The sequence below is a fragment of the Pseudovirgaria hyperparasitica genome, assembly GCF_010093815.1.
Source record: "Pseudovirgaria hyperparasitica strain CBS 121739 unplaced genomic scaffold EJ05scaffold_22, whole genome shotgun sequence".
In the NCBI taxonomy this organism is placed as follows: domain Eukaryota; kingdom Fungi; phylum Ascomycota; class Dothideomycetes; order Acrospermales; family Acrospermaceae; genus Pseudovirgaria; species Pseudovirgaria hyperparasitica.
In genome coordinates this window covers 309,158-335,427 of record NW_022985570.1, presented here as the reverse complement: position 1 = coordinate 335,427, position 26,270 = coordinate 309,158, and the positions used below count along the sequence as shown (strand labels likewise).

General features: G+C 49.7%; 8 protein-coding genes across 8 annotated transcripts; 4 read left to right on the top strand and 4 right to left on the bottom strand.

Moving 5' to 3' along the window:
- Positions 1–182: 182 nt before the first annotated feature.
- EJ05DRAFT_505362 (uncharacterized protein) lies at positions 183–1,788 on the bottom strand (the record flags this gene model as incomplete). Its single annotated transcript, XM_033747696.1, has 2 exons — positions 183–1,067; positions 1,126–1,788. The coding sequence occupies 2 exons, from the start codon at positions 1,786–1,788 to the stop codon at positions 183–185; spliced, it is 1,548 nt and encodes a 515-aa protein (XP_033595624.1).
- A 480-nt stretch (positions 1,789–2,268) lies between these two features.
- Positions 2,269–7,258, bottom strand: EJ05DRAFT_523319 (uncharacterized protein; the record flags this gene model as incomplete). Its single annotated transcript, XM_033748798.1, has 4 exons — positions 2,269–2,685; positions 2,736–3,040; positions 3,094–5,371; positions 5,426–7,258. 4 exons carry the CDS (start codon positions 7,256–7,258, stop codon positions 2,602–2,604), a joined length of 4,500 nt encoding a protein of 1,499 aa, XP_033595623.1. The 3' UTR covers positions 2,269–2,601.
- A 754-nt stretch (positions 7,259–8,012) lies between these two features.
- On the bottom strand, positions 8,013–9,451 carry EJ05DRAFT_480677 (putative nitrilase). The gene has a single exon (XM_033744908.1). It carries the CDS (start codon positions 9,368–9,370, stop codon positions 8,474–8,476), a length of 897 nt encoding a protein of 298 aa, XP_033595622.1. The 5' UTR covers positions 9,371–9,451; the 3' UTR covers positions 8,013–8,473.
- Positions 9,452–9,845: 394 nt separating this feature from the next.
- Positions 9,846–11,031, top strand: EJ05DRAFT_470659 (NAD(P)-binding protein). Its single transcript, XM_033742949.1, has 3 exons — positions 9,846–10,237; positions 10,293–10,701; positions 10,755–11,031. The coding sequence occupies exons 1-3, from the start codon at positions 9,924–9,926 to the stop codon at positions 10,803–10,805; spliced, it is 774 nt and encodes a 257-aa protein (XP_033595621.1). The 5' UTR covers positions 9,846–9,923; the 3' UTR covers positions 10,806–11,031.
- A 1,578-nt stretch (positions 11,032–12,609) lies between these two features.
- Positions 12,610–14,485, bottom strand: EJ05DRAFT_227580 (putative polysaccharide synthase Cps1). Its single transcript, XM_033739952.1, has 4 exons — positions 14,323–14,485; positions 13,403–14,269; positions 13,050–13,344; positions 12,610–12,991 (listed from the first exon to the last, which is right to left on the bottom strand). The coding sequence occupies exons 1-4, from the start codon at positions 14,364–14,366 to the stop codon at positions 12,917–12,919; spliced, it is 1,281 nt and encodes a 426-aa protein (XP_033595620.1). The 5' UTR covers positions 14,367–14,485; the 3' UTR covers positions 12,610–12,916.
- A 5,036-nt stretch (positions 14,486–19,521) lies between these two features.
- On the top strand, positions 19,522–20,572 carry EJ05DRAFT_542175 (mitochondrial F1F0-ATP synthase-like protein g subunit). Its single transcript, XM_033749707.1, has 3 exons — positions 19,522–19,817; positions 19,931–20,015; positions 20,069–20,572. Exons 1-3 carry the CDS (start codon positions 19,556–19,558, stop codon positions 20,325–20,327), a joined length of 606 nt encoding a protein of 201 aa, XP_033595619.1. The 5' UTR covers positions 19,522–19,555; the 3' UTR covers positions 20,328–20,572.
- Positions 20,573–20,766: 194 nt separating this feature from the next.
- On the top strand, positions 20,767–22,965 carry EJ05DRAFT_542174 (P-loop containing nucleoside triphosphate hydrolase protein; the record flags this gene model as incomplete). The annotated part of the gene is made up of 1 exon (XM_033749706.1): positions 20,767–22,965. The coding sequence occupies one exon, from the start codon at positions 20,767–20,769 to the stop codon at positions 22,963–22,965; it is 2,199 nt and encodes a 732-aa protein (XP_033595618.1).
- A 990-nt stretch (positions 22,966–23,955) lies between these two features.
- On the top strand, positions 23,956–25,083 carry EJ05DRAFT_445429 (HET-domain-containing protein; the record flags this gene model as incomplete). The annotated part of the gene is made up of 1 exon (XM_033742178.1): positions 23,956–25,083. A coding segment is annotated over one exon (1,128 nt), but the record flags the coding sequence as incomplete, so codon positions are not given.
- Positions 25,084–26,270: the final 1,187 nt, after the last annotated feature.

Below are 26,270 nucleotides of genomic sequence, written 5' to 3'. Positions count from 1 at the left end.
TATCGATAGAGTATTCGAGCAAGTTGTTGCCTGTCGAGAATCAACCTGAGTTGAACCAACAGATGTCCACTAGTGAATGGTACCGGCATAAGGAAAATGAAAGAGTAGCAGAGGAGGTGGGTAGGCTCGAATACATTGTCATCGAGAACCTCGATACTTGAAATAAGTTACAGAAGCAGGCATCAAGTCGATGAACTCGTCCTGTTCCCAACCTCGAGCAGATACTCGGCCATACCCCAATGACCAGCGGAACCGACCTGTATCTTGGCCAGTGTGGATTTCAGCCACAGCGATATATCTGGGTGCTCTCGGCCGACGGCATCCCAGGCCATTCGAAGTGGAAATAGGAGATAAAAGCTACCTGCTCCGATCTTGTCTTCCTCAAGATGGTAGTCGACGCTCCTACAAATAGCAATTCCGGTATCAAATAGCTGATCTTGGAAGTCTGGTACTGAATGTGGACGCGAAGGATCTAGAACAAGGAGTTCCTGATAGAACTTCAGCACCACGATGAGGCTTGCGTTGTACATGCCTAGACAGTTGGCATGATACAAGGTCGTGTATCTGGTGAGTGTTCTCCATGCCGGTACTGGGTCGCCATATATATTGAGTACGGTTGGAGAAGGTGTTGAATCCTCGATTTCGAAAAAGCAGTCTGGATGGAGTTCATCCCATCGACATTTCCAAGCTTTGAACTGCGCTAGCACTGTTAGAGTCTGTTGTATGAGCGTGTTGAACCTTTCGAGACCATGGATCTGAAAGAAGGTTTCATTCAAACTGTCCTTCATTGTGTATAATAATGTGACATCGGCAAGGTGCTCGATAAGGTCATGAACTATGTCTCTCCTCTCAGGATAGGATTTCCACGGCACTGTCTTCCACTCAGGCCTGGCAAACATAGAGGGCTTTCGTATGGCAAGTGCGGCCATCACCATAGCTGGTCTGGAACACTCCAATACGACAAGTTCTGGCATCTTTGCAAAGGACTCCGCGCCTCGAACTTCCATTAGTCGCTCAAGTCCACACGAATGGCTGATCCAGCCATCTTCTTTGTGAGAACTGAAGAACTGCGAGACGGAAGATCAGTACGTGCATGAGTAGCCAGCTCAATTAGATCAATCACACCTCAAATATGGTCAACACCAGTACAGACTCGAGTACATCATATCTAGACCTCTTCTCGTTGTCACCCAGAGCTTCGTTCAGATCCCTCAGAGCGCTACCGTAGCGCTGCAGCCCGTGACTTACCAGCTTTTCCTGCCGGTGTTTAGCACCAAAATAGGTAGTCGCGAGGGCGTTGAAGCACTTTTTCAAGAGGCTACGATTGAAGCCCGAAGCTACCAGTGGCTCGTGTGTTTGGCCCTGTAGCAGGTTCAACCTCGTGTAGCATTCATAGATATCGTCGGTCGGAGGCAGCAGTCCGAGGCCTGGGTGAAATTCCAACATGGACAAAGAGAACGCAGAGCCAGCGGGGTGCTTCGAACCAGGTTTATAGACAGCCTCATTATTCCGAGGTCTCCAAACGAGCGCATAATTCTCCCCCTCGCCGGCGCAAGATATATCTCTGGCCGTTGGTAGCGCTGTTAAGGTTTCAGTAGATCTGGTGACTCTAATTTGCTTGCGGCCTTTCCCCCGGTTATCGTACTGAATAAAGGTTGTTTCACGTGGACCTTCACATTTGAGGTCTGCCTTGATGCACCTCTGACACTCTGGCTTAGTCTCGTCGCATTTGATGCGTCGACGATAGCAATTGGCGCAGGCCTTAGAACGTCCGCCGACGCCAACCATGACGTTGTGATGAGATGGCAGCCCTATGGAAACGACTATAAATATTGAAGAAGTGTGTAATTCGAAGGATTGTCTGTACTCCACGAGATGGGAGTACTCGTGTTTGTATGTGCGTACGTACGTGTGTGAGGATGTAGACAGAGACCGGGTGGTACAGAGGCTTGACATGATGAGAACTGCATGAAATCAATTCAATTAGCCAATTGGCCGAGAACAAACCGGATAACGTAGGCCGGACTTGTTGAGCTAACTTAGTCCTACGATAGCTATGAGCCGGAAGGTTGCCTGATATTTTGCCTGATCCATAATTTGGATTGAACGTCTCAATGACTTTATAGCTGTCGAGACGACGCCCCTCCAGTAGGTATATATGCATTCTCTGCTGTACCTTCTCCCCTTTACGGATCTGGAGAATTATGTAAAGGCGCCCACAGACGCACTATATACAGTCACAATACCATTGTACATATTGTGGTAATAGGTAGGAATCCGCTTTTCCTAGAGCCTCCTCTAACTCCGATATGCCACTTCATCAATGTGATCTATGGTACCGTGTATAATAATCCCAGCCAGATGGGAGAGACTTTGCACACGCAAACGACATGTGATATATCTTTTGATATATTCTGTCAGTGAAACGGAGAATTAAGCCTGAGGATCGGTGGTGCTGGCGCGTGAGGAGTTACACAAAGTCGATGTGATGCATCACACGCAGCAGAGGTCCGAGGCAAGCCGGGTAGGGGAGACCGTATGCATCGTGGGTGACGTGATGCCTATTGGGTGTGTGTAAATATGTTACAGGTGAGTGCCAGCTCAGGTCTCGAAATGTTTATCGAAGAGCTCCTCTATCGTTGGGACAAGATCAGGTATACGGAATGGTTTCGAAACAACGTTGTCCTAAGGTCATATCAGCTGGAAGTACCTCGAGATAAATATGAATTACTCACCATGCCAACATCCATGAGTGTCTGGATCTGAGCAGGACGCGCGTTTGCAGTGACAGCGATAATGGGTATGTGACGCACAACTTGGCCCTCGCCTTCCCATTGACGTATCTTTTTCGTAGCCTGAAGGCCATCCATGACGGGCATTTCTTGGTCCATAAGTACGACGTGCAACTCTTTCGCACCCAAAGGCGGCTTATGCCATATCTTACTACTTTGAAGAGCATCCAAAGCCTCACCTCCGTGGTTCGCAACCGTCACCTTGAATCCCACATTGGTAAGTTGTTTTTGCAGGACACGTTGATTTACTGCATGCTCATTAGCTGGACCCTGTGATGTGCATGTCTGTATGGCAACTTACCTAGATTGTCTTCAACGATCAGCACGTTTATATGCTTCCTGTCCTTAGTGGCTGTGACTGCAGGTGACTTTTCTTTTTCAGGCCCGACTGCGAAATCTCTTGCTTTCGTTGCGCCTTCCCGTTTGCCAATGCCGAATTTTGCCTCGGAAGCGGAGAACGCGGAGCCATGTCGCCCGATGGTTACTGGTAGCTGGTCCAAGGGATGCTCTGGAGCCTCTGACTTCCTACATTTAACGTAAAATGCAAATGTGCTTCCCTTGCCAGCCTCAGATGCCACTCCAATCTCGCCACCTTGAAGTTCAGTCAACTCACGCGAAATGAAGAGGCCGAGGCCAGAGCCACCATATTGTACATGCGTTCTTGGGCTAGCTTGCGAAAATCTCAGGAAGAGTAGCTTCTTCTCTTCGTCATTCAGACCGCGACCTGTGTCCTGAACAGAAAATTGCAAATAGACAACGTCACCATGCCCATAGTCGATTGCCTCCATCTGAGCCTTCATATTCCCCCGGGGCGGAAAGTATTTGACGATAGCGTTCCCGGCCTTGGATGGTCGTTCATTAAAAGCAGCGATTCCGACAGTAATAGTCCTCTTCTTCTCTGTAGTCGTAAACTTTATGGCGTTCGTCGTGAGGTTGATGAGGACTTGAAGAACTCTTGAAGGATCTAGTTTAACCCAGTCGATGTGCTGCTGCTCATACGATTCATCGACGTTGAATGTCAGGTTGATGTCAGCTGTAGCAACTTCACCCTCAAACATCTTCAAGGCTCGCTGGACGACGGTCAGAGGCTGCACGTCCACCGGAGTAACCTGTAACATAGCTGAATCAAGCTTTGATAGGGTCAAAACATCGTCAACAATTCTTTTTTGATGTAGCGCACACAGCGCGATAGTCTGGGCTGCATCAATGCTACCGCTGACGAGCTTATCGTCAATCGTCCGGGCCTCACTACTTCGGAAGTCGGTCAAGGAGGTTGATATTTCGTCGGCGCACTGCAATATAGCACTGAGAGGGTTCCTCATTTCATGACTCGTGATGTCGATGAAATTCTCCTGTTGCCGTTTCAGTTCAACAGCCTCCTCCATCTTCCGTCTTTGAAGACCTTCGGCCCATTTCTGAGAGCTTATGTCGGTAATGCTGCCAAAAACACTCTTGAGTTCGCCCAGCACGTCCGTCTCCGGATACGCACTGAATAACACCCATGTGTCACTGCGCTCTCCACCTTCAGCGACCCAGGGTGTCTTGAAACGAAATTCACACCGCACTACCTCCTTCTCTTCCACGACTTTGGCCCAAGTCGCCCGGACTTTTTCCTGGTCGTCTTCTCTGATTGCCTCTATCCAGCGATCTGTACTTGTGACGTCTCTCGGCACTCTTGAAACCTCATACCACGTATCATTGCAGTAATTGATATGACCTGCTGAATCAGCAATGAATAGCCCGGCAGGAGAAAACTCAGCCATTCGAGTGAATCGCGTTTCGCTATCACGCAGTTGCTCTGATAGTTCCATGCGGTCGAGAGCAGCCAATTTAGCGGCTTTTTGGCCCCGTCTGATCTCCTCTTCGAACAACACCACCGAAGCTAGAGAGGTCGCTAGTTGGCGGCTGAGAAGTTGCACAAAGAGACTGTAATCATCATCATAAGGACGTCGCGGATTGACGCCCATAACAAGGAACCCCAATACGGTATCTCCAGTTGTGGGGTGAATCGGGCATACAATTACCTCACGATAAGGATCGCCGAATCCCCTCCACTCGATGCCTGTAATCATGTCTAGAGCAATGTCTTTGCCGACTTTGAGCTGCACAGGCTTGTCTGTCTTCATGACTTCACGAAAAATCGGCGCAAACCCTTCTGAGGAAGTCTTCAGTTCCACTAAAGCAGGCGCAGATTGGTGACCTTCAGGTACACCAAGTGCACCCTCAAGCATGCATTGTTTGGTGCTTATGAGACTAGCGGAGTGCATCGAAGCTGAATCACTGTCATTCTCGTCGAACACAGAATACAACATTACGAATGGAGTGTCGTGATCGTTAGTTGCCAGCGCGGTCAGAACTTGCTGCCAGAAGCCTTTTACATCTCGCGCCGCAGCTGTCCTTTCACCAACCTCCCGTAGTGTAAGCATGCGCCTTTCAGCGATTTTTCGTCTTGTTTTCTCGAATGCAGGATTATATAAACCCATTACACTGCCATCACCGCCAACCATTGGTATGATGGACCACGAGAAGTACGTCTCCTCAAGCCAATCGAAGCGCTTAATGAAGAGACAATCATCGTCCTGAACGAATCAGCATTTTAAGACATCCCTTTTATACAGCGCGAATTAAAATACCTTCATGGTCGCTTGGCCAGTCAGTTTCGCCTCTGCGAACGGTTCCTTAACGTCGTCCCAGATTTCTGCCCAAGCTTCACGGTAACTTTGACCCATCAGTTTTGGGTGCTTCTGACCTGCAAGCAGAACGTATGCTTCATTATATATCGCGATTAAGTCATCACCCCAATACATGGCTGCAGGGTGTGGGCTTGCCATGATGAGGTTACACATCTGCCTTAGGTCTGAAGACCAATACTCGATTGGGCCAAGGCTAGTACTGGCCCAATCCACGCTACGAGCGAATCTAATATGGCGAGGTAACGCATCTGTTATAGGTAGGCGTGTCCAGTCAAAGAACCCACCAAGTTCCTTGTGAGGGCTTGGGGCCCTAGAAAACCAGTCAACGTCGCCTGCAACAGAAGCTCGGAGAACGCACTCGTTGGTTAGAGAAGGATGAGTATCGAGACTGTATGAGACGTCGTTATGCTTCACTTTGTTTTCAAGGCTTGGCCAAGTGGTACCAAGCGAAGGTGGTTCCACCACATGGTCCTGCAGGATTACATCGGCATCTGGAAGCTCATCACCAACTGTATGTTGAGGCGCGGGGGTCCCGAAATAATCCTGAGACTCTAAAACATTCTCAGTCGAAGACAACACTGTCGGTAATGCCGGACTTCTTGGGCTAATGTCTTCCAAGAATGATGCTGGGTCTGATCCTGCTGAGGCAGATTTTGCTCGAAGCGTCAATTGTGAACTTGCACGTGTTACTCGAGGAGCCTCGCGAGCACCGCTCACTATACGAAGTCGCTTTCTGATGGTTGTACAAGACCACGTGTGGCCGGCATGCTCGAAAGGGGGAAGGGCCACGTCTAGCACTTCGCCTTGAACAACACCGTCAAGTATCCAGGCCTTGAAATGTGACAGCGACTTAGGCATTGGCTCTATCGGAGACGACTCGCGAGATCTAATGTCAAGCAAACGATGATAGAGAGCCTTGTCGCTTCGCAAGGATGAATTTGTGAAGACGGGATGCAAGGCACTCGGTCCATAGTTGTATGCTCCGGCCAAATCAATGATGAAGGTCGGTCTGATATCTTGCTCCAGCAACTCAACTATGCCAACTGAGCCAAGCAACCGTAGCGGATCATGCCTATCTGCAGACTCTGGTGGTATACTTGAGCGCTCACTTGAGGCTCGATTCTGCATGACACTTGTGGAACCATGAGGGCTAATAGCGTCGAAGGTACCGCGAGCTAGGATGACAGTTTTTATAGAGCTATCCTCCCGTCCCGCCTTGCTCAGCATTCTTGCACCCGCCTCTGAGCTGGAGAATCGAGGAGGTAGCTGCGGTCTCTCTTGCTTCGTGTGGGAGAAGAATAGGGGAGACGGTGGAGGGCGAAGGCAGCTTTCTGGACTGTTCGAGACAGTGTCGTCGAGAATAGGTGGAGCTCTGGGTAAAAGACCTCTACGTTGTTTTTTGGACGGTGAAGGGCTGGCAGGCTCTGGCAGGGATTCGGTGGAATTGGGCCCTGTAACCGAATACTTCCTCTTGGGTCGTGCAGTCTTTCCTTCAGCGAGGCTTGACCAAATGGAAGCGTTGCGACCCTGTGTAGGAGAAACGAGTGTGCCAGCGTTCCTGGTCTTCTTATCGGAAAGCCATGAGGAACGAGGCCTCTCAGTAACTAGAACGGACGCGCTTGTGGAGGTCGGCGAAGGAGTAGATTCAACGGAGGAGGTTTCGTCAACGGCAAGGTCGGACAAGTTCGAATTGGACGAAACTGAAGCGATAGTGGGCAGGAAGTCAGACGGATGGCTGTGTCGTGTGGTAAGAATAGGTCTGGTATTGTTCATAGAGGCCGGCGGCTGGACGATGACGCGTGGGAAGGGTCCGTAGCGGCGAGGTTAGGGAGCGGCGACACGGGAGAGGCGAAGGGAGAGGCTGGAGGTTGAGGACAAGGCACGTAGGCTCCGGAATGTCGCCTGCGTGCGATGAGAATGAGAAGGAAATGGGAAAAGAGAGGAGTAGGAGGCTTGAAGAAGGACAGCGACACAGCATTCGCGATGGGATGGATTTGCCGTGCTAGATCCAGAGTGGCCAAGTATCACGGCGGGTCTCAGCGAGGTATCAGCGGGAACCTCAGCGGGTAGCAAGTAGCGGGCTTCGCGGAAATGGACACAATCCGAAAGAGTTAATATCATGAAGTGTGGTGCAAAACGAGAAGGACAAACAAGTAAGTGATAGTCTGTTGCGGTGAAGATACAAACTCTACGTATGCAGGCAAGCAGTGAAGTGAGTATTTGCTGCAATCTCCCAAACGGAGATGTGCGTGACAAGCGGCTGGCTGCTACCGGTACTCTGCATTAATCGCCATAGATAGCTTACTGGTGGTGAGATATGGATGTATGTAGATGGTTTCTGCAGACAAGCTTCAAATCAGCGATGAGTATAAGTACACCAGCATGGTTGATCCCATCGCAATGCGCATGCTATTAGGGCAAAGTGTAGGGGACATGGATATTAGTATGGGTGCAACGGATCATGGATCTCGATGCTTGGGCATGCCATTTGCGACAGCGAGGCTGTCAGGCAACAAGGCTGTATGTTGCCCTGTCCATGCCTCAGGCATATAAACCCAGCCACTCTCTCACTCGTTCAGGTGGTTCCCTCCTCGTGCCCCGGGTTTCTGTTCCCCTTCAAGCCGTAGTAATTCATACTTTGAAGTGGCCTGGAGTATGAAAGAGGTCAGTATCGAATCGTAAGGCTCATACCACAGACCTGGGTAGCTGCAGAGGTCGTGCAGTTACGACGGGTCGAATTATATCTGGAGCTGAAGCGGGTGACAATGAGCAAGGTAGAGGATCAGGAAGAGTCGGATGGTTGAAGGTTGCTTAATGTGAGACTGCGTATCCTGCTCTGCATTTCATCCATCCTATGGAAATTGACCAGGCCTCGAAGACTACTTCAGGAAAGATTGAAGTGGCCATGCGTCTGATGTGCATGTTGCAGTTTTGCTTTGTTACCTCTGGTGAAGGACGAGGTCCCTGTCAAGCCTGCATGTAGCCGTTTTATTCTTCAATGTTGATCTTTCCTTCACTCACATCTGGATAGACATCGAATCGCCTCTGTCCATATACTGGAACGCCCTTTCGTACCTCTTCAATCCGTTCCCCAGTCAATTCGGCTGCAATTATCCCCTCTGTCTCATCCAACTCGCCCAGCACCTCCGCATTCGGATCGACAATCATACTATGCCCCCAGGCATTGTAATCCGCATTCATATCCCTAGCCGGACTACAAAGCCCCACATAAACCTGATTGTCCATCGCCCTTGCGCGGCCTTGCAGACTCCAATGCAATGCGCCCGTCGTCATGTTGAACGCACCCGGGTACAGCAGCAGAAACGCGCCGCTCCTCGCCGCGATCATGGCCATCTCTGGGAATCGGATGTCGTAGCAGATGGCGACGGCGATCCTGCCGAACTCAGGCAGGTCAATGAGGGTGAGCTTGTTGCCGGCTGTCAGCGCTTCGCTTTCACGAAACGTGATCTTGCCAGGGATATCGATGTCGAAAAGATGTACTTTGCGGTGCGTGGCTAGGAGTTCACCTTTGGGGTTAAAAGTCAAGCTCGTATTGTACAGATCGTCGGTCTCTGGGTCGCGCTCCGGGATGCTACCGCCGATGATGTATGCGTTTGATTCCCTGGCCAGGGCGGATAGGGCGTGGTATGACGGGGATTGAGTCTCAGAGGGGGGCGATGGGAGAAGAGTTTCGGCATATTTGGAGAAATACTTTACGCCATAGGGAGAATTGAAGCATTCGGGGAGAACGATGATATTGGCGCTGTGTTGTTTGACAGCTTCGAGAACCTTCACACGTGCGTGGGAGAGGTTGTGGGCCTTATCGGATGTGGTGGCTAGTTGGACCAGTGCCAATTTGATGGGTTGTCGTAGCAGTTTGGCCATTTGTAGAGATGTGATTCAATCAAGTGCCTGCTTTGAGGGTGTAAAGCGACGCAGCTGTGGTGATGAGGCATGGTCCGTGTTTGGAGGCGAGTTTGAGATAAGAACTTCGACGCAAATCCTGTCCTGTATAATACTACAGTACGTTCCTAGTTCTACGGATGCAGAAAGTGCCTGTTTAGGACCAGGGTCCTTCCAGAACAGGTAAGACTCTTATCAGTGCGCTCAAGCGGCATATCAAGGGCAATCGTACTCAAACATAGCCTCTACTATCTCGATCTGCCAAATGAGCTGTGCAGCTATCTTGGTTAATGATGAGCAAAGCCGTACCTACTATTCTATATATATGCTGTGCACATTACGGTGTTCAGTCGCCTGCCGGGGCAGCGGCAGAGTCTCTCGGCAGCCTTTGTACCGAGACGAAAACTGCCGCAGCTTAGTGAATTCATATCTCGATGTGATTCCAATGTAGATTTCTATCATCATTGTCATCATCGTCCGCATCTCCAACGCAATCGTCGGTATCATCGAATCGCACGAACAAGTACATTTAAACATGACTCAACTACTAGCCGGTAAAGTCGCCGCCATCACAGGTGGGGTCACGGGTATCGGAAGAGCGATCGCCCTTGAGTATCTCAAACAAGGCGCGTCTGTCTGTGTGAACCATCTAGGGGATGAAGCATCGGAGAGGCAATTTGAGTCTATGGTAGCTGAGAACAAATCGGAAAGTCCGTTGATTGCTGTGGCTGGAGACATATCAAAGAAAGAAACCGCGCTCAGGCTGGTACAGCAGACTGTTGATCGATTCGGAAAGCTTAATATTTTCGTGAGCAACGCGGGCGTGTGTCAATTTGCTGAGTTTTTAGAGTGAGTCGCTAGCAAATTTGTAATTCAGCTGGTTGCTCACATGGATTGCGCATAGTCTGGAGCAGGATCTGTTCGAGTTCACAGTCAAAACCAACCTACATGGGGCGTTCTACGCAACACAAGCAGCCGCTCGACAGATGGCCTCACAGGGCCATGGCGGATCCATCATTGGCATATCGTCTATCTCAGCGCTGGTTGGTGGCGGTCTGCAGACGCATTACACGCCGACCAAAGCAGGGGTCCTGAGCCTGATGCAGTCTTTGGCTTGCGCACTGGGAAAGTATAGGATCAGATGCAATGCTCTATTACCTGGGACCATTAAGACCCAGTTAAACGAGAAAGACCTAGAAGACGATACCAAGCGGACGTATATGGAAGGACGAATACCGTTGGGTAGGACAGGTATGCCTGATGATCTCGCTGGACCAGCTGTTTTCCTTGCTAGTGATATGTCTCGATATGTCGTAAGCTCGCTAATTCTCGTATCATTGACGATCCAAGCTGACCATGTCAACAGAACGGAGCACAGCTACTGGTCGATGGGGGCCTTTTTGTGAACCTTCAGTAGTTGCTTAGTATTTGAAATATATTGGAGCTTCGCAGTTCTTCAGCATTGTTATTCTCTTACTTTCTGAAGACGGACCGGAGGCGTATGCTATCGACAGACTGTTTGATAGAAGTGTACGTAGTAGTACAGTATCAATGACCAGATGGGGTATCTACGGACTCATCACAGATAGCTACGGAGGATCACCCACCGGTGCCACCGACTGGCACTTATGATACAAACTCCGATTTACCATTTAAGATAAGGTCCTTAGGAAGTAGGGCGGCGCAAGCAAAGATTAAGCCACGCTAACTTACACAGAACTAGAAGTTGGACTACCCCGCTCGCCCTTGCTTCCCATCCATTGCGCCTTAGTCACTGGTCGAGGGGGCGATGGACGATGGACGATTGGCGATGAACTAAGGGGTAGTTCTAATGGGTGATTGGGGGCTGTCCGTGAGAATGGAAGCGGAGAGCTGAGTTAGCTGAAAGTACGTAGTATTAGTGTGGTAGATACTGGTTGGTCTGATGCAGCAAGTGCTCGTCGTTGCATTGGGCCACCAGATAATCTCTCATCGACTATACTATATACTTGGATCGGCTGTCGACGCCTTCGAGATCTGCGGCTCACTGTGCATGCGGCTATCAAGTAGGTAGGCCAGAAGCTGCTGCCAGCTGCAACGATCATTATGTATGCATGTGGCAATAAGAACGGCATAGTCTATCATCTCAAATAGCCACCGAGCGAGAGCCTAGGCAGAGCCCCAGAGAATGACATGCAGCATTCTATACGCCATGTCTATATCTCACACAAACACAGGCGGCATATATCATCTGCATTAGCATATGTAGTACCATGTGTAGTAACACTGTACCATCTCTCCACGGCCTTTGAGGTCGTCTGACAAGTCACGATGCACCGCGGTTGACGCGATAACAGCCAGAACAAGGGGGCCTTAGACGCCGCGGCAGAACAAGCAGGGGGGGGGGGGGGGTATGGTGGCAGGGGCGGGCCTGGCACCAAGCCACAACACCACCAAAGCACCACCAAGCCACCATATGCACACTCAAGACTTCAACCTCCTCCATCCCTCTCTCCAACCTTTAGCTGCACAGCATCCAAGGCGGCCGTCCAGAGCTTTCAGGGATTCACCTACCATAGTCGTGCATCGTCCTGTAACTATCACTTGGCCACGCGTAGATTTCTTCACCTTCACCTACGCCACGAGGCGCACCTGCTGACCAATCCAAACGACTTCGTAATTCAAGTGGACCCGTTCCGAGACCTCCAATGATACCAGTGTCTCGCCCCTAGCCGTCGCTTGTCTCTTGTCTCCTTGGAGTGGTTTGCCATGACACACGCGCCACGCCGGCCTGCCCACAAGTCCATCTCCATGATGACGACTCGCAACGCCTATCCATGAATCGCCTCAGCCCTTGCATTGTCCATCCGTGCCCAGATGATCTGGCGTTGGCACACTCTCGCATTCGGCCTCCGTTCATGGTCGATAATACCATGGCTTGTCTGATTTGTCGTCGGTGCGGCCGAGTCGCCGTTCCAACATAAAACGGTTGTGTCGAGACGCCACAAGATACTCGTGTCGATCAGTCGACTGATCTGCAAAACCTGTGCATCCCTAGTCCGTCTGGTGCCTCGCTGGCATATGATTGATCATGGATGTGCTGAGATAGAGCGTAGGTAGCGAATAGAGAAGAGAATCATCTATTTTGAAAGCCGTGAACCTGACCTAAGAAGTAATAGCAAAAATGCAACGCCAACCAGTACCTTGGCCAAGGCCTTTTGTGCCTCTTTTTGAGCCGGAAATCTTACTTTTGTAGAGTATATTACATTCAAAAATAAATACGCAACCTGATTGAAAAGTATCCAAATACGGTCCCGTAGGATCCGGAACGCCAGTGCCCAGGAATGTAGTCAGCCTTCGGCTATGTGATGGGCTACAAGATGAAATGCAATGATTATGTCCCACGCGATAATCTAGTCAAGTTCGTTATAATCGTAGTGTAGTACATGGTGTCGTTCAGATGCTCTTCGTAAAATTCGTTCGATCGCTCATTGCAGGCTCGAAGAGGATCGGTAGCGGAAGTTCAAAACTTTTAGAGGATAGGACGATTCAATCTCGGAGCCTTCGAAGGCGCTCTTTGTTGTCTGGAGCTCGGTCGGCATCCTCTCTGCTTCCCCAATCTGTCTGTCTTCGTCGTCAGTATTCACTCGGTTTCGACAGACAATTGATCCCCATAGCTTACGTTGAGAATGGTGCATGCGCTAAAGAACTTAATAAAGTTGTGGAAATAGCCGAATCCAATGATCAGCAATCCATAGTTCACAAGGTCCATGGGATATTGTCGGAAGTAGCCCACGAATTTAATGAACCTAGACATCAACCACCAGCAGAAAAACAAAAAGTATGCAATGTATGTATCGTAGGTATCCCAGCCTCTCACCACTCGACTCAGCAGGTAGATCATCGTCAAGTCCATGGCTAGAGCCCATTGGGTGACGGTGGTTAGAAAGACAGCGTACGTGCTCCAAGGATACATACTGATTGACAGTGTCAGTCAAGTGGTACAGGGAACATCATTGGTATGCTCTGGCTTACAGATAGACGTTACGTTCGGTAAAGAGGCTGGTAAGATTACTCCGCCAATTGCTCCTTGACCAGCGGACACATTGTCTCAAGTAGGTTCTGTCCGGAGCTAGAGTGGTCTCAACCTCACAGTCTGGGTGATTTTGCATTCGGATATCGTATCCAGTCTTGAACAGCCAGCGAGTTATGAAATTATCGTCGTCAGCATTCAACAGGTATTTCTTCTTGAACCAGGAAACACTCTCTTCATTGAACTGGGTCATGAATTCTGGATCTTTCAGTATAGAAGATCGATACACAACTGCTCGCCCGGACAAACAAGGAAGTCCGCCGTCCATATAGTTGCAAGCAGTGCAGTCAAAATTGCGCCGCTGTAGATATATCCCGCCGAGAATCTCCCAGAAATTGGGTTTCTCACTCCGTCGAACCCGTTGATTCGTCCCTACTCCGCCTACGTTCGGATTCGCAAACGGTGCCAGTACCCAGTCCGAAAATGTCGGTGGCAGCTTTACGTCGTCATCGATCAGCATCACAAAGGGTGTCTCGACTTCATCTGGTAGTGCTCGAACGATCTGCTGACGCTTATTGGTCATGTTCGAGGTTAAGACCTTGATACGATTGCGAGCCGGCTCGTAGACGTTTTGCATCATGGCCTCAACTCTTTTTAGATGCACTTTAGGAGTCACTAATACAATCTTCTGTGGCTCATTCTGTAAAGCTGACTGTATTGTGATCAGGAGCTCCTCAGCATTCTCTCCTAGAGTAGGTAGAATGACTGTGATGTTATCCCTTGGATATAGCTTTTCAGGAATAGGTGTGGGTTTATACCCAATGTAATAAGCATAAACATTAACGCATAAGCGGATATATCGAAAGAGGCTGGGACCATGTTAGATGTTTCTGATATGAGGCATACAGGACAAGGCACCTACAACACAGCGGCAAAGGCAAGCCAAGAATAACCCGCAGAAAACATGCCGAAACGAGGGACTAGGGAACCACAGTGTGACCCTGTTAGAGAGAAACTTGGAGGAGGGTAGACATAGGTGGGATTGTAGAAGACCGAAAGACGTCAATGTGGGCGGCAAGTTGAAGATAAATAGGAAAGACAGAGTAACGAAGCCTGGCCGGCCACCAGACCATAGATAGTACATGACCAGGGTTTAGTCTGCGACAAGCATCTGATGCAATCCTGGGAGGCGCTGGAGGCACTCTCAGGAACTGCAGCAGATGCAATGGACAGAGGGGAGTCGAGGGTCAATTGCGCGTATCGTTTGCACAGGACGTCGACGGGTGATGGTTCGGGATAAGTGGCGGCAGGAATGGACAAGGGAGGAGCTTAGTTCCTTGTAATAGAGACATCGGCCGTTTTTGCGATCCACACTCCTGCACGCCATACATCTCACTTTCAGGACGCCAGAGGGGGGAGGGGGCTATAGACGGGACTGGTGGAAGTGTCTGATGGCGTAGGCGCTTACAAGATCCCACGCAATCTTGCGAACAGATCCAATCTCATCAGCAGAATATGTATGCTGTCAGTGTGCGGAAATCTGGACCAAATAGGAAATAGACAAGGTAAAGTAGCACGCGCACAGAGAGAAGCGCGCGCTGGAAAGAAAACAATGAACCTTGTAATGAATAAGAGAGACTGCATAACACAAGGCAGCCTGTGCCTGTCTGTTGGTCGCACGGATGCAGTCGCAGTCAGCCCCATCGTAATCATCTTATGCGGAGTCCCCAGGATCCAAGTCGCCAATCGAATGAGGCGACCAACGACCTAGTGGATAACGTAAGTGTCCTCTGCCTGTGCTTGGGGCTTCCACTGCACAGCTGTAACGGCATTAACGTTAACGAGTATAGTTTCTAGAGCCATATATGCGTGTACAACCGAAAGGGATGCACAGAGGCCGAGGAAGCGACCGAGAATACAAACACGAGTCGCTGTGTTGCATAACTGTACTGCGATCCTCTAAGCATCGAGAGATTATTACCCCGTGGGAGTCGAATGTATCCCATAGCTTTTTGTCGCCGTAAGCGCCAGATATCTTTATTCTGTGGTTCAAGAAATGATGGATCCAATTGTCCTGGCATGGTGGCTCACCCATCAGCTCTAGACGTCTTAGATACATAGTTACATATCTCTCCACGTTCTTCTTTGCTTCTGCCGTGCCGCACCCGTCCATCCGAACGATTGGATGCGCAGCATACGTTAACATGACATGCCGGCGCCAGCTTCGACATGAACCGACGCCCTCGGCTCGTTGTGACATCTCTACGACGTCCAATTGCTCCACACACCCAATTGAAAAGTCAACATCGGAGCACTATTATTTCAACTCAGGATTTTCTGCCTCTCCACCTGCACTCAGACTTATCTTTCGTAGTATCCTGCATTGACGTGTCGAAATGGAAGGCCGAAGAGAAAAAGTGGCTGCAACAGCCAGTCCCTGTTTTTCGGGTCGCGCCAGGCTGGGGTCTGCATCCATCAGCGTGCGCATCCATCGGTTAACAATACCGCATGATGTCGGCATGTTGTAAATGCAGCAAAAATGTGAGTTCGATGTCGACTTGTGTATGTGGTTGACCATTAAGCATGAAGTGCAAGGCAAGCTAGGGTTGGAAGACGAGGGTAAACAAGCACAACACCCTTACATATAAATCATCTTTTATCTTTCCTCCGTGCCGCCCCTTCTTCCACTGGTCGGTCACTGGGCAAGATTGAAAATGAGATAGATCACTTTGACTGACGGTCATTTTACTACACCATCTGCCTCTACTGATGCTGGACCCGGGTACGAAACGACATTATCCTGCCCTCTATGAGGCCTGCATTGTATTGTCTTGCATCATCTGCGACGCCACCAAGTGCACCTTTCAAAGCCATAAGCAGATAGCTGCCGTAGCAGAGCGGAGCAGTACACAGGCTGGTGGTGTGTTGGTGCTGCGTGCGAGCAGAGACTACCACATCTAGTGCAAAGTGCAAGCCATCGTTCTGCAAAACAAGTTAAAGCCTGCATCCATCGCTTTCGCTTCCAATATCGTCGATCGTGGCTGATCGAGTAGTAAGTGTGTGCGTCTGCGTCTGCTTCCTGTCCTCGACAATGGTCACCACCGTCTCTTCCTTGAATATCCTAAAGTTCCTTGACCTGCCCGAGTTGACCGGGGGTCAGTCGACATTTTCTCCATCTCCATGTGGAACCCTGGACACTCCCAACGTATGCTCAATTATGTCAACAACAATTTATCCTAACTCTTCCACGAGCACATCTACACTATTCAACGAACTCCTAATTATGTCATGCATGCGGCCTTTGACTGGGACAGGGCTCTACGGGGGGAACCCCTCCGTCCCGCTGCCGATGCATAGCAGCTCAACGCCTTCTGGTGATCTACAGGGTGAGGGTGGTGCCACGGTGGTGAGCAGGTCACTGTTCAGAACTTCCAAGGCCGCTCGGTTCAAGACCTAACCTGGGAACGTGCACAGTGCATGGAGTGTACATGACTCTCGAATCCGTCCATATATTTAGTCACCTTACCGTTCCTAAGTTGAGTGGCGCTTGAATGCTGTCATTCCCGCTGTCATTCTAGTAGCGACTATCATTTACTTACGTCGTAGGAGGCAGCTTCTCACAGCGCCTTTTCTGGGCCCATCGACGATCGCCCGACACGAGATATGTCACTTCGAAGGGAAAAGTCTCGCTGAAGTCATGTTCGCAAGTGCCGGCATTATTGGTTGCTCATTTCGCGCAAAGCAGACATGTGGACCGATGTCACAAACCGCTCTTCGCCAATCTTAATCCTGTCCGCTACTGGGTCGACCCAACTACGCTGTACAGAGACGCATTGCCAATATGACAATTGGAGTGTTGGTGACTGACAATCGGCGGAGTGCAACATCAAGAGACCTATGCATGGAATCCTCGAAAGGGAACGGAGGGCTTTGTCGCGCATGAGGATCTTCGACTACGTGTGACTAGACACGTAGTTCAAAGCTGCCTGGTGAAGTGCTGTTCTCCACAGATCCGCCCCATCCAGATCTTGCAGTCGAAATACTGGAACCTTTGATCTAAAAGTTCCCTAAGTTGTGCTACCTCCTGATCGTCGTTCCTTGAGACTCTATCTCCTTGGCGTAGTAGCAACATCTATGTGTGATATTGAAAAACAATGACTTCGCTTGTGGGAAATTGTGGTCATTCTCTCCATTGATGTATACCTTGACAACCCTCCACTCTACCCCTGAGCAGAGTTTTGACTCTGTTCAATGGCACACTGCTCACATTTTCTGTACGTGCTCTAAACGTCAACATGGTTCTACAATCTCTGTACCCTATCTCTCGGACAAAAGATGATTTCTCAGAATCTTGACGTCTCCTTCCTGCAACCCAGCTGCCGGTGGCGAGTCATATTCTCAGAGTGGACTAAACTCCGGCGCGTAGCAATGTCGGTGGTGTGTAAGATTTTCGCCTATCAAGCGCACAGCGACTCGTTGACCAAACCTATACTAGCTGCTGACTGCTCTAGTCGTCATGTTTCACGAGGGGAAAGAACAGAACAGCAAAAAAAGCCGATGACACCGCGTACCATATTACCATCTCGAGTTAGCAGCAGCCAGGAAGAGCGCTGTCAGTGCCCACTCGTCTATATAGACTATTCCGAAAAGGCATCAACAGGCATCATTACAATACAGTCCTTCACAACACGGTCACATCGCACAGGCGGAGATCGTCCCGAGTCACTTCAGCAGGCGGCACCAGCGGCCTCAATTCCACGACCAGAAAATTCTTCTTCTTAGAATTCTCTCAAACACCTGCCTACAGACGCGATGCGATGTAATTGAGAGGGATCACTCTCGTATAGGGGCGCATTCCACCATCGGTGCATACGTCTTAGTGCGGCACTACTGCGAGTCGCCGCATACGCTGTTTGCTATTGATGGTGGTATGGGGCAGTACTCCCGCGAATGCCGCGTGCACATAAAAGTTGTTTTTGGAATGTGCGAATAGAGGTTACCGGCGTGTGCGCCATGCTAGTAGTGGTCGCATCTGGAGGATCGTCGAATGAAAGAAGCATATTCCGGGCCCCCAATCGCTCGCGTGTAATCTGCAAGTGACTAAAAGGTATTCTATGTGCGTCTGAGGCACAGTTTCTTCTCGGCGAACCATTTCACTATGGGAGCATTTCTTGGGTCTCCGACGTAGAGGGACACAGTGGGGATCCGTGAACTACCGGTGTAATATGGTCGATGGTGCTTAAATAGTGATGCAGAAGACTAAAGAAACTTTCAGTTATTCGAACATTGAGTGGTAGCAAAGGTATCGCCTCCGTGTTACACAGGTGGCTATGACCACGAGAAAACGTGCTTGCTTGGTGAGTGTGAATCTTGTCGCAGTATGCAGTGCATCTTGAGAATCTTCTCCTAAACAGTTATAAGCCACATTGCAGTGAGCATTTTCCACAGACTGAACATGACATAATTCACCAGTCAGAGCCCCATGACCAGAACTTTCGAAGTAGGGTTATACAGAAAACGCCTTCGCTAGTTTCCTTATACTTGTGGCTGTATTAGTGAGATTTGGTGATGAATCCAACACTCGTGGTCGTGCGTTAAATGAACGCAGCATACCCATGCGTCCATGGCCTAGATGCCCTGTCTATAGTGATAGGAGGTGGCGGACACCCTAAGCTAAGAGATTGCTTTTGAAGATGCTAGGTCGGTCCGAGAACACATCGATTCGATAGCGTCCGCTAAATTCATCCTTGAGCATGATTGCTACGACCGAATCATTAATCATTGATGGATCCGAATGTTATATTAAGACGACAAGGGGTTTCTAAGTTCCAGGCGGACATTCGAGGTCAGCGAGGTCTCGGAGAAGCCAATGGTGGAGATACACGATGAGTCTGACCATTCAACTCTGAATATAGATTTGGCTGGATTGAATTGAGTATTTAATGGTGTTTCGATAATGACGGCAAAGCATGTTTCTGTGTTGTATGTGTGCGACACAATGACAGAGACATCTGAGGTTGTCTGGTCGGGCCGGAAATGCCCGAGAATGCCAAGAGTAAAGCTCGCATCTCAGAATTCTGAACACTTCCGACAAGGAGCTCACAACATCCAATACCATCGACCACCTCAACCCACACCATCCCCTCTCCTCTAAAATGCCACTGCACGCATCTCGCGCAGTGCTGAGACAATCACGTTTTGTGATCCGTCGCCCTGCCTTGCGCAATGCGTCCTCAACCTCCGAAGCTGCCGGCAATGCGGCCAATGCTGTCAAAGAGAAGGGCGCTGAAGTAAAGAGCAAGGCCTCGGAGGGCTTGTCCAAAGTCCAATCTTCCGCTTCGAATGTAGTGAGCCAGGCTAGCAGTGCAGCTGATGCCGCAGTGGCAAAGACCAGTGGAACAATTGGCTTTGTATCTTGTAAGTCGCACATCTCCTATTGGCAGTATGAGTCAACCGCATCATCAATCAGACCCGCCATACTTACTACCTAGCAAAATCAGGCGACAAAGCTACTTACTAACAATTGCTAGCCTTGATACCTCGCGTAGTTTACTATGGAAGAGTCGGACTGGAGCTTGGGAAGATCATGTTTGAGCAAAGGAGCATGAACCCACCGTAAGTTCTGCGACTCTTCGCCCACTCACTTGTACTGACCATTGTTTCCCAAGATCATTGCAGACATTCCAGTCATATTACCAAAATGCCATCAACAGTATCCGCGGCGGATCGATCAAGAACGCTGCACCCAGCGCACAATCTTTCCAACCTAGCAACATACTTGGTCAGATCAGGAGCATGAGTCACGCACAGTACGCCTCAGCGGGTGTAATTGCAGCGGAGGTAATAGGCTTCTTTACTATTGGCGAGATAATTGGAAGAATGAAACTCGTCGGCTACAGGGGCGGGAAACATGGCGAGGGCCATTAGATACACAGACATGCACGCATGAGAGCGGATCATTGTCGTAAAAATGAGATGGATACACCTTACTCGAGGGCAATGGACAGAGACCCTGTACATCCCGGACTTTTTGTTCTGTTCTCTCAGTGCGCTCGTGTCTGTATGCATCGTACATACAGCCTCTTAGATCCCCCTGTGTCACTGTACATGTAGGAAGTTTATCAAATACATAGTTATTACAGAGAATGTGCAAACACTGACTATGAATGAGCTAAAACTGTTATGATATGCACTCTCAACATGTGGTACTGAGGGACAAGGTTTGTCCGCTAACGCCGGGCTATTAGCGTCTATTCTATAGTTCGGATTTTTTGAGCATTTCTTACCTGGATCTGCTCAGGCTTGTCTAGGTTCTGCACCATCACAATAAACACTCTATGAGGACATAGGGCGTGTACCCGGCCTCATGGACGTCCTTAAGCTCCTCACGCGATCCACAAAATATTCGAAAGCAAATTCCCATCAAACTAGTGCCTCGAAAACCCCATCAAGCGGCCAGACGAACAACCCGCAACTCTTCGCGAGCCATGCGCCAAAATGTGACGAATCCGAGCCACCTCGCAAAAAGAGAAAGGCAGAAAACGGCGACGGTGATCTTCCGCAGGAGCTAAATTTCTTCGCCGAACCGCTGCAGGCAGCAGCAAAAGGCGACGGTGACGGCAGAAACAGGCAAGGCGGAGCAGGAAAGTCTAAGAAAGAGACCAAATTCTCTACAGACAAAATCCAGGAGACTACCGATGGAGTTGGTACAGACAAGCCAGTATTGGGTGAGGAAGAATGCAAAAAGATCCTGCGCACCCACAAAATTAAGATAACCGTGTTGGAAAATCTGCAGGCAGACCTTGTCACCAAAAAGCGCGAGAAACATAGCAAGAAAAAGAAGCGTAGCAACGCTGAGGAGGCGCCTGTGAAGAAGAAAACAGAAATATATCCCCAGCCGTTGCAGGATTTTGAGCATTTGCGGACACGTTATGGCGTACACGGGCGCATTGTGAGAAATATCAGGCAGCAAGCGTACACCATACCTACAGAGGTTCAGCTCGGCTCTTTGCCTCTCCTCCTGAGCTCCTCGACCGATCTGGAAGATTCTGTCTGGGAAACGCCCAATCTCCTCGCGGTGGCCCCAACAGGCAGTGGTAAAACCCTTGCATTCCTCATACCTGTAGTTGATTCAATTGCAAAGCTCAAGGCATCTTCGAACGATGAAACCCTTGCCGACGGGGATGATGTCACGCCCAGAGCTATTGTGGTCGCGCCTACAAAGGAACTGGCTTCACAAATTGTGAACGAAGGCAGAAAGCTCAGCCAGGGAACCAAAGTCAAGTTTGCGCTTATGCGCAAAGGCATGGAGGTTGTCGAACGAACCGAGCCCGCAACTACAAGTGACGACCGCACATCCGATGATGATAGTGATAGTAGTGTAGTGGAGCCTAATGAGACTACAGGGCCTGCAAAAACGAGAAAAAGGGGACAACTGGTCAAGGCCGATATCCTTGTATCGACACCGCTGGCCTTGGTGAATGCATTGACTGATACTACTGGGACTACGCTGCCCCTTCGCGGTGCAAGGTATCTTATCCTCGATGAGGCTGACGTCCTCCTAGACCCTTTGTTTCGAGAACAGACACTATCGATCTGGAAGAGCTGTACTTCTCCATCTCTTCGTGTCAGCCTCTGGTCAGCAACGATGGGTTCAAATGTCGAGTCGCTTGTAGTGTCTACAATCACTTCGCAAAGAAAGGCAGTCGAACTGTCAATGAAGCAGACTTCGATGGGCTCAAGCAGACCTCGACGAGCTCCTATTGTCCGTCTGGTCATAGGATTGAAAGATACTGCCGTGCCCAACATAACTCACAAACTCGTATACTGTGCTACGGAACCCGGAAAGTTGTTGGCCGTCCGTCAACTTCTTCGGCCTACCTCGTCGACCGACTCTGCATTACGTCCGCCGTTCCTTATCTTCACCCAGACGATTCCCCGTGCACTTGCGCTTCACGCGGAACTTCAATATGATATACCTCCTGAAGCAGGTGGTTCCGCACGGATCGCTGTACTGCACTCCAGCCTTTCCGAAACCATACGCGCAAATACACTAGCTCGATTTCGCAAGGGTGAGGTATGGGTGCTTGTCACAACGGACCTGCTTGCTCGGGGTGTTGACTTCAAGGGCTTAAATGGCGTGGTCAATTATGATGCTCCTGCCAGTGCTGCGACCTATGTGCACCGTGTCGGACGCACTGGTCGTGCTGGTCGTGACGGGGGTATAGCAGTGACGCTTTGGGCTAAAGAGGATGTGCCGCATATGAAAAGCATCACGAACGTGATTGCAGCCGCAGAAAAATTGCGCGGAAAGGAAGGTGTCCCTAGTGAAGATCTAGTTGGCGATATAAAGAGCCAACAATGGCTGTTCGATAGTCTACCCACGCCCAGCAAAAACGAGAAGAAGTCGCTTAAAAAAAGAGGCGTGGAAGCCAGGAGACCGGGAGCAAAATTAGCCAAGGGTGTCGGTAAAATCAGCACAAAGGTCGAAGCCAGAAAGCGTAAGAAGAGTCAATCAAAAGGTGCAGGTGGTGATGACGTCGACTCGGATGAATTTAGCAGTTGACTCCAAAACACATGTGTAAAGGGAAACTGACTTGTTGCCACATCTGATCTAGACAACTTGTAGTTTGTAGTGACATCAATGCCCTCGACACTCAATTACATAGATACAAAGAAGTGACCCGGGGAAGGTCGCTAATTGGCCTGTCCTCGACGGTCCCCGAGAAATCAAACGCCACTTGACTACCTAGCGGTCACTGCATGGATGCTGTTTACAATCTGACCGCACCATGAACCATCGGGCATGTGTTTCCTTCGACACTCACTTATTGTCTAGCTCTCGGCCCTGTCAGCCTCGTAACGGGAGAAGATGGTGTAACCACTCACGCATCATCGGGGCCGCGCCTCGACTCCGCTCCAGCTCGTTAGTTGCTATGAGAAAAGGGTCCCAAGTCATGACAAGTTTGACAGCTGCCAAATGCACATCTACCTCGGATCGGCCCTCGTGGGACTTTGAAGTGTCGTAGCGACGTAGGAACTCTATTACTCGGTGCATTTAGCACAATGACATCTCCCTGTGCATACTGCGCAAACATATTCACCAACACGGCTACATTCTGGACTTCTGATGATGCAGAGAGTGATTATGAGCCAGTGCTTTATAGACGAAGGCGATGGTCACTGGCAAAAACTGCAGACCAAGGGTGCCTACTTTGTCTGCTTCTTCAGCGCCACGATATGAGAGTGATGGAATCGACACCTATCTTTGGCCGTTCACGCCGTTCATACCTTGTTGGCCTACAAGAAGCACCGGACGAGGAGATTTTATTTGCGTTTCGCCTGAGTCAGACTTCTGGTGCGTCTCTACCACGAGCCTTAAGAATCACTATACACGATAATGTCTTTGGAGGAGAATTAGTGCTTAGCATGGCTACTGATCCAGGTACGTTCACCAAACTCGTACAAGTTGTCTATCAGCATAGTCCTTACCTATGTATCAGACAATCCTCTTTCTCGACAAGTCTCGACTGTCAAAAGCCCATCGGTGAGTGGTATGAGAGCTTCATTCCCACGGATCCGATCATGGATAGCACACTGCAACAGGAACCACAATGGTTGCATTGAAGCACAGCGACTGGGGCCTTTGTTACCAACTCGTGTTGTTGTAATTGGTGATGCTCCTGATCAGCTATATCTTATGGCCTCTGAAGGTGCCAGAGGTCACTATGCGGCGATGAGTTATGCCTGGGGTAAGGTCTCGCCTGAACCCATCACTACTACGCGGCACACATGGACCAAACATCTACATGGATTTTCGATTTCAGAGTTACCACCAAGTCTTCGCGATGGCGTGCTGACTGCAAGGAACCTCGGACTACGATATCTGTGGATTGATCGTCTCTGCATCATTCAGGATTCGATAGCGGACAAGGAGACAGAGATGGCCAATATGCAACAAATCTATCAGAACGCTTACTTGACGATCGTTGCAGCATGTGCATCTAGCTCAGCAGAGAGCTTTCTGAATATACGAGATGCACATTCTAGTGTCATCACCCTTCCGGTGTTCTGCTTGAACCCGGATTCTGTTGGCCGCGATCGAATTCGTGAAGATGGTTCCGTCCAACTTTGGCACAAAGACTCCTCGCAAGGCTGCGAACCACTGTATGAACGAGCTTGGACCCTTCAAGAGACTTTTCTTGCACCCCGACTGCTCATTTACAGTCGTGATTGTTGCTTCTTCAAGTGCCTTGGTGGCCACCAGTGTGACGACCCAGCTATCGACTGGAACACCTACTGCGCAAAGGCTGGCCTGAATTCTACCCGTATGATGCACCAAGGAAAGCTCACGCGACCGTCATTAAGCGCCCAGGCGCCTGGGATACACTCAATCATAAACTCCACCTCCATGCAAGCAAACAAGCTACCGGAACACTTCCGAGCCTGGAAGCGCATAGTCAGGGACTACAGCATGAGGGCTCTAAGCGACCCAATGGACAAGCTCCCTGCCCTGTCAGGGGTTGTTTCTTATATGCAGAGTGAGATGAAAGACGAATGTCTTGCAGGGCTCTGGCGACGTCATCTCCTGCGTGAGGTGACATGGATGTCGAAAGGTGCCACTCGCTCGGAAGTTTGGCGCGCGCCCTCCTGGTCATGGATGTCGCTTGACGGACCACTCAGCTGGCAAGCTGATGAATGCGACTGGTTCGAAGCAGAAGCATCGATTGTCAATTGCGAGGTACGACCGTTACTATCGTACGCCCCTTTCTCCCGCATCGCGAGCGCCGAACTGTATCTGATGGGCTACCTGCGTCCAAACATCCCCGATATCCGACGTCGGTACCCTTTCGCTCGACCAGATGATCATCTTCTCGAAGGTTTATACGGCGAGATTTATCTAGACGCAGACAGCGAGAATCCAGAACGTAGAGATAGCGATGTCTCAAGTACAGCAAGCTTGTCGTCAGTGTCGTCGACTCCGAGCGAACATGGTATATACTGGGTTTTCCTCTTCGCTCGTTGCTTCACGCCAAATCGCTGTAGGGATGAAATCGAGAGAGTCTCCACGTCCGATCAGACGTCGTGGGGCCTCGCGTTGTCTCGACGTGGTGGTGAGGTTTTTGAGCGAGTTGGCTATTTTCTTGCACGCGAAGGCTGTCTTCCATGGTTCAAAAGCGAGGAACAACGAACAATAAAACTGGTATGAACGAACCCGTGAGGTGTTGTCATGGTAATGGCTCGAAGTCAGATGTTTTCATGTTCGACACGTCATAGTCGACGAAATCGACTTGCCGATGATCAACATTCGATTGTATGGAAACCCGTTGTGTTGGTCCAGACTCACCAACTTATGTTAAGTCTCCTTGGCCAAGGATATGCGACATTGGCAATCTGCGTTGATGATGATGAACTTGGCGAGCGGGATCACTCAGATGCAGCAAAATGTGTCCGAGATCTGAGAATGGTGCTTGCTGAAGAACGAAAATTAGGAGCCATGTTCTCCAAGAACTGAGTTGTGGGAATGCACCACATGAAATGTATGTTGTAGATCAAAGACGGCACATTCGTGAGTGAGATCGATGAATCAGGGAGAGTGGTGTGCAGCCAAGAATTATGGATAATTTGGAGCATCTCTGAAGATGGAACCTACCATCTAATGCTCCTGCCCAGTCATACTAGGTCAAAGGGTCGTCTGATATGACTGACGGAGGTATCAGTATGTCTAATGGTTGAATGCTTTGGATTCTACCTGACTTTGGAGAGCTGGCATCAATCAGTGTTAGCATGGATGAGGTCGCCAAGGAATTTCTGAAAGTCGGCAAGGCAATCAAGGATTGTTGTGGATGAGGCATGAAGTAAATAGCTGTA

What these genes read in the sequence shown, in the direction of transcription:
- EJ05DRAFT_480677 (XM_033744908.1), bottom strand. Translation starts at nt 9,370, where the DNA reads ATGGCCAAACTGCTACGACAACCCATCAAATTGGCACTGGTCCAACTA.
- EJ05DRAFT_470659 (XM_033742949.1), top strand. Translation starts at nt 9,924, where the DNA reads ATGACTCAACTACTAGCCGGTAAAGTCGCCGCCATCACAGGTGGGGTC. An exon ending in CAATTTGCTGAGTTTTTAGA is followed by an intron (nt 10,238 to 10,292) that starts GTGAGTCGCTAG and finishes GATTGCGCATAG; the next exon opens with TCTGGAGCAGGATCTGTTCG. An exon ending in GTGATATGTCTCGATATGTC is followed by an intron (nt 10,702 to 10,754) that starts GTAAGCTCGCTA and finishes CCATGTCAACAG; the next exon opens with AACGGAGCACAGCTACTGGT.
- EJ05DRAFT_227580 (XM_033739952.1), bottom strand. Translation starts at nt 14,366, where the DNA reads ATGTTTTCTGCGGGTTATTCTTGGCTTGCCTTTGCCGCTGTGTT. An exon ending in CTTGCCTTTGCCGCTGTGTT is followed by an intron (nt 14,270 to 14,322) that starts GTAGGTGCCTTG and finishes ACATGGTCCCAG; the next exon opens with CCTCTTTCGATATATCCGCT. An exon ending in ACCGAACGTAACGTCTATCT is followed by an intron (nt 13,345 to 13,402) that starts GTAAGCCAGAGC and finishes ACTGTCAATCAG; the next exon opens with TATGTATCCTTGGAGCACGT.
- EJ05DRAFT_542175 (XM_033749707.1), top strand. Translation starts at nt 19,556, where the DNA reads ATGCCACTGCACGCATCTCGCGCAGTGCTGAGACAATCACGTTTTGTG. An exon ending in AACAATTGGCTTTGTATCTT is followed by an intron (nt 19,818 to 19,930) that starts GTAAGTCGCACA and finishes AACAATTGCTAG; the next exon opens with CCTTGATACCTCGCGTAGTT. An exon ending in CAAAGGAGCATGAACCCACC is followed by an intron (nt 20,016 to 20,068) that starts GTAAGTTCTGCG and finishes TTGTTTCCCAAG; the next exon opens with ATCATTGCAGACATTCCAGT.